Here is a 6,589-nt window from a genome sequence, read left to right on the forward strand (position 1 = left end):
TAAACAAGAGCTGTTTGAAGAATTGTTGTGTTGTCTGATATGTACACCCACAACTTAACAGATTCATAAGTAAGGGAGCTGCACAATGAACGTCATCATCTGTAGGGAGAGAGGGGTTGGCTTACACTGAATAGAAATAGCACAGGAACATCTTTGTTTGGTGGGTGAGGTGGGAGATGTTAACACTTTATTTTGCTGCTGCGGTGTGCAGCAGCAGTGGCAACATCACAACTCGGCTTTGGTGAATTGCCTAAAGGTAAAGGTACCCCTGCCCGTACGGGCCAGTCTTGACAGACTCTGGGGTTGTGCGCCCATCTCACTTAAGAGGCCAGGGGCCAGCGCTGTCCGGAGACACTTCCGGGTCACATGGCCAGTGTGACATCGCTGCTCTGGCGAGCCAGAGCTGCACACGGAAACGCCGTTTACCTTCCCGCTGGTAAGCGGTCCCTATTTATCTAGGTGAATTGCCTACCATATTGTTAACCCACAGACGATCTGAGTGCAACATGGGGAAGCAGTGTCTGCCAGTGGGAAGTGCACCATATTTTACATCCGCTTTGCAAAAGAGTATTGGGAAGGGAGGGGCAGGGAGCCATGCCATCGCCAATGTAGGCAGCAAATGCTGATGTGCGTCACCCGCTGCCAGGGGGAAATCCCAGCCGTTGGTTGTTCAAATCAATTTGCTGTAGCAGATTGCCAGCTGAGTGAGAAGAACTGCCTTCTACAAGGGTAGAAACACTAGACGGAAATACAAGCCAAAGACACATACAGACCAAAGCACTTTCCAGGTTTGGCAGTATAAGAGTCAAGCCAAACATGGTGCTAAAAGTGACAGTGAGAACTGGGTCAGATTTTATGTCAGCATTCAGGAAGGGTATGTTTAATCCATCCACCCAAAGCCATGATCCTGATAAATACCCCCTACATTGGGTTATGAGACTTAGGGGGTGGAAGCTCCCATTCGTTCCCACTGTCAAGATCATGGATGGGGAGGGAAGGGTTAATACTCCCCTCCTAGCATGGTGTAATCCGAATAAAATTTGACCCCATATTGGGTGACCAATATGGCACCCTCTAGTTCTTCTTCATCATCTTTGTTTTTTGTTTGTTTGAAACATCTATATCCTGCTTTTCAGCATGTAGAACTCAAAGTTTCTTACATCAATAAAATGCACAATATGCAAAACTTCAAGCATAAATTATTATTTTTCCACAAATTTATGGTTTTACATAATAAAGTTTACAATCATACCACAACACATTCCAAAAGGAAACCGAGATTCCGACGGACCTTTGGACTTCCCAGCTCCCCCTCCATGGGTCCTATTGTTCAACCTTTTCTTCTGCATCTTTTTATAATAATCCAAATTTTTATATTTCCATTGTATCTGTAGTTCTCGTTACATTACAAGTGTTATTCCAATCCCACTAATGATTTTGACTGTTTACAATGGTCTCCAAGGTAACTTATAAATTTCCCCCATTCCTTCTTCAAGTTTTGGTCTTCCTGGTTTCTGGTCAAGCATCAAATAAACCTAGCGATTTTTTTCTTTTTTAAAAGAGCACCTGAGAAGCATTCAAGATTCAGGGGCCTCCTGAAATAAAACAGTTTTTATGAGGCATCTGAAACTCAGTAGGGACAATGCCTATCACACTTCTTGTGGGGTGGGGGAGAGTTCCATAGAGTTGGGCCCACAACACCTAAGCCATTACTCCTTATTGACATGATCCATACATCTGGCCCAGAGGGAACTACTAATAGTACTCCCTTCCAATGGTCTCAGTGATTACGTGGGGCATGTAGGGTAAGGCAGTCCTTAAAGTATCCTGGGCCTAAATTCTTCAGTGCTTTCTACACTAGTACAAGAACCTCAAAGCTGGCCTTGTAGCAGACAGGAAACTAGTGCAGGCCTCTTAACACAGGTGCTGTTATGTCCTGAAGTTCTCACCCTGGGCCAGCAGGGGGATACAGTAGATAGTTTTCACTCAGGTCCACATATGCAAATAAGGGGTTGAAAGTGACGTTCAGTGATTGGATAGTTACAGAAAGTGGTTACTGTTGCGTTGTAGTGGAGTTCTATATAAGCAGGCTGGCTGAACCCTTCAGTTCAGTTCATTTCAGTTCTGTTCTGGCCTGTGAATAAACAAGAGCTGTTTGAAGAATCGCTGTGTCATCTGATATGTTCACCCACAACTTAACAGGTGCCATGTTTTTGTGGTAGTTTGTTCCCATCACCAGTCTAGCCGCAGCATTTTGCACTAGCTGGAGCTTCCTGGACCAGACTGAAGGGCAGACCCACATAGAGCACGTCTGGCCTTAAGAGTATCTTGTTGTTGGCCATGCTCATTGGGGCTTATGGAAGCTAGAGTCTAACGTCATCTGCAGGGCACCATGTTGGCTTCCCTCCGCAGTAGTTTATTTTAAAAGCAACTACGAGAAACCTATCTTATGATCAGGGATTTGTATGTTCAGACCTCTGATGGACTACCGTATTTTTCGCTCTATAAGACGCACCAGACCGTAAAATGCACCTAATTTTTGGAGGAGGAAAACAAGAGATAATAAAAAATAATATTCTGAATCTCAGAAGCCAGAACAGCAAGAGGGATCGTTGCACAGCGATCCCTCTTGCTGTTCTGGCTTCTGGGGTAGCTGTGCAGCCTGTATTCACTCCATAAGATGCACAAACATTTCCCCTTACTTTTTGGGAGGGAAAAAGTGAGTCTTATAGAGCAAAAAATACGGTACAGTGTCTCCGCTGTCCCGGGGGCTTTTAAAATGCTGGCGGGCGGCAGCGAAGCCTTCGCTGCCGCCCGCCAGCATTTTAAGATCGCCCCGGGACAGCGGAAAAGTCTCCGCTGTCCCGGGAAGGCAGGCGGGGGGGAAGCAAAGACTTTCGCCCCCGCCAGCCTTCAGAAGAGGTCGGGGGACAGACTGTCCCCAGACCTGGTCTGAAGGCGGTTCGGTTTCCATAGGAACGCATTAATTGATTTTTAATGCATTCCTATGGGAAACCGTGCCTCGCAAGACGAAAAACTCGCAAGACGAAAAGACTTGCGGAACGAATTAATTTCGTCTTGCGAGGCACCACTGTACATGTTTCTCCACTGGCGACTAAAATGACCACCAAGGGGCAGTAGAGCTGAAAGGACTGAGAGCTGGATGGAAATATGGCTGTGTTTAATGGTGGTGTACACATCCTCCATTCATGGCAACAACCAATACTCAGTATTATTACTGTTATTTCAAATGAATATATACTCTGTTGCTTTGTTATTCACTGCCTGAGTACTGGTTCCAGGGCTTTCATTCTACTTTAATTGAGTCTATTCCTGAAATTAAAGACAGCAATTGGTTCTGTGTTTCCCCCCGCTAAAATCACTGGTCTTTTCTCTTCGTTCCCTCAGCTGATTCTTGTGCCTTTTAGCCAACATGTAACTCTTGAGCCTTTTGCGTCTCTTACCTTTCAGCTCTCGGTGTTTATTATTTCATTCCATTCTGTTCTTGAAATTGTGGCAGGGCTGCTCTTAGAGAAACACGGACATAAAACCTTCACAGTTAGGCACGTCTCCTTTCTCTTCATTTTGTAAAGCTGTCACAAAGCCAGCCATGGTGACAGCAAAAAAGAGCAAAGGTTTTACTCCTGCTTACAAGTGACTGCCTGGTCAGGTGCTTGGTAAATTGTTCCACTTGCTTTATTCCCCTGCACCAGTTACAGATGCTGTGCCATTGGTACATTGGTGTGGCTCCATGCTCCCAGCTTGCATCTGTCAAAAAAGCAGCTCCTCTTGCAAGACTCCAAGTGTGTTACATCTAACTGCTAAATGAATAGAGTTTTGTAATGGGTTTTTCACTATCCGAGACTAATTTCTTCTTCTTTTTAACCCCAAACGTTAAATCTCAACTTCAGTAGAAAATCCAAATTCCTATTAACTTAAGTACAATCCATGCTGCAACCTGGTGAACTTTCAGCACTGTGTCTTGTGTTTCTGAGTGTGGTCTGGACAGAAATCTCTCACTCTTCCACTTCCCAATCACGGTTTTGCTCAGTCTCTTATCACTGGAGCCTTTCGTTCTTTTTAATGGCAAATTGGTGCCATTGCACCAGCAGGAGGGGGAACTAAAACGAAGCGTGATGACTGCTAGTCTGGATGTGCCAAAGTAGAAAGAAAGATGGTTAGAGCCAGTGCTTTTTTCCTGGGGAGATGCAGGGGTACACATACCCCTAAACATTTTGTGAATCTTTGTACTTTTGTCCATTTGCTGTATTTATTTTCCCCGATTTGAACTATAAAATGGCGATTTTATTGAGTCAGAATGAGAGTATCCCCTAAACATTTTTTAAGGGGAAAAAACACTGGTTGTATCACTAAATGGAGTTGTCTGGTGGTAGAACGTATCTTTTGTTTGCTTGAGTTCCCACATTCAAACCCACAACATCTCTAGAAAGTATCTACAGTACAGAGCTGGGAAATAATTCTCTTCTCAGAAACCTGCAGGGTGGTCTAACAATTCCATGCACAGAGTGAGTCAGCCTTGTTCTCTCCTCTGTCATATCAAGCAAGGGGCCACCTCGTGTCACCCTCAAGGAAGAGGAAGATTTGAAATTCTCCAGAAGCTTACAACCATCAAGAGGACTCTTTTCAGTTTGAGTTTTTGAACCTAATTTGAATGCAGTTATTGGACTATATTTTTTCTGTTTTGGTTTTCATGCTTTGTCTCTTTTACATAACATAAAAATGCATGTATATTTACTTGATTATGCAATTCATCTTGTTTCGTTTTGTTTTTATTAGATCACGGAACTGCAGTAAGACATGAACCAGTCTTTCGAAGAATTCTGATGGAAGACAGCATCATCTGATATCAGAAAGATTTGTGAAATCCCTGGGTGGATCTTGTGCTCCGCATGTGTGTGTGTGTGTGTGCACATGTGTGCATTGTGTGCATGTGTTCTCGTCTCTCTGTTTCACACACACCCATGTGCGTGCGCGCACACACACACACACACACACACACACACACACTGCTGCCTCTAACTGGCCATGCATTAAACCGACTAGATGTGTAAAATCATCTCTGAAAGGACATAGTTAACAGATGTGTGTATGTGCAATTTGAAAAGTGTAACATAAGCAAGGTACCTTGGGATTCTTTCCTTTTATTTATACATTAAAGTGTGAATATTTTCTGTTACGAAGGTTCGGGTTCATTTATAGCTTCACAGTGCAACTGAGATGTACGAGAATTTATCAAGCCCTCGTACTCTTCTGCACATTGCTCTGCGTGGCAGACGGGATGTGGAAGTGATTCTTTGCTTTTTGCCACATGCCAAATGAGATGTGCCCATGCAAATGGACATTGGTGCCAGGTCCAGCAGATTTCTCCACTCTCTGATACAGAGAGTATGGGATACAGAGTATGGAAATAGCCCTCCTTGTGGTGCAGGTTCCTGGACAGAGGTGCCAGTGGACATCTCCATGCAAGGATCTGGGAATGGACATTGGGAGTCTTACTGAAGTCCACTTCAAAAGAGAGGCAGACATAACAAATGCCCCAAGTTCTCCCTGGCCAGGAATAAAATTTGAGTTTGAGATTGCTGGCTCTCACCTGCAGACACCCACACCCATCAATATCCCCCCCAAATGACCCCCCTTTCCCCTTAATTCCCAAGTGGATAGCAGCAGGAACATGATTAGTGGAGGCAGTAATCTTGTTCCCCTTTGCAAAGCTGCAAGGAATGCTGCCATGTCATGATGTAGCTCTCTTCTCAGGGTGAAGGGGAGGCCGGCTGAAGCTCAGATCGAGCTCAGGCTTGCAAGGGAGGTTAAAATAAACTTTAAAAGGTTTCTTTACCTATGTCCGAAGCAAGAGGAAGAACAAGGAAAATTATCTCTCCCCCAGTTTGGGGATGGAACAGCTCAGATCCATTCTGTGTTAACATGAGAATGCTTTGGGGAAAGTTGTTCATCCTTCTAGAGGGATACGGAGCAGCAGTTTTTGGCAGGTGCCACTTGTTTCATCCCCAAACAAGAGCTGTTCCCGCAGAAGAAATGCTTCGCTTCCGGATTCATGGTTGGGTCAGGGCCCCTCTAGACTGATGCTTTTTGTGGGCATGTTTTGCAACATGTGATCGATTTATACTGCACTGCCCACACATCAATCCACTTTATTCGTTGCTCTGTGATGCATTATTATCTAATGTGACTGCATTATTGCCATCTGGAGTGGCTCTCTTGCCCTATAGCAGACAAGAGGCACAACACACCCAACCCCTGAACAGTAGGGTTATAAAAAGTTGCAGGATTTCAGGAGGAATTGTGGGCTGTGCACCAACTGCAAGCCAAGCACCATGTCAACCCAGAAACTTTTTCAGGTGCAAAGAGGATTGGAAGCAAGGTCATGTATATAAAACCATGAGCACAAACCATGTGCTGAAGGGGAAGATGTGCACATTCCACCCAGATTTATGCCATAACTGCTTTGAAGAGCATGCCAGAGGCAGAAGGGGGTTGATGAATTAGCTTAACTTAAATGAGCCACGTTTGAGCTGATCTGAAGTGCTGTGAAACCGGTGTTTAGTTTGCA

At 44.6% G+C, this 6,589-nt stretch overlaps 1 protein-coding gene across 2 annotated transcripts in view; it reads left to right on the forward strand.

The window, feature by feature from the left end:
* Nucleotides 1-5,197, forward strand: part of ADGRL3 (adhesion G protein-coupled receptor L3) — a 548,617-nt gene extending 543,420 nt beyond the window's left edge. For both annotated transcript variants that reach the window (XM_081893739.1, XM_081893732.1), the window contains one exon: nt 4,798-5,197. In XM_081893739.1, the coding sequence (XP_081749865.1) occupies nt 4,798-4,865 (68 nt within the window). In that variant the 3' untranslated portion in view covers nt 4,866-5,197. The remainder of the gene's footprint in view (nt 1-4,797) is intronic.
* The last annotated feature ends 1,392 nt before the right edge of the window (nt 5,198-6,589 follow it).

This window comes from Podarcis melisellensis, assembly GCF_964234715.1.
Source record: "Podarcis melisellensis genome assembly, chromosome: 17".
Lineage (NCBI taxonomy): Eukaryota > Metazoa > Chordata > Lepidosauria > Squamata > Lacertidae > Podarcis > Podarcis melisellensis.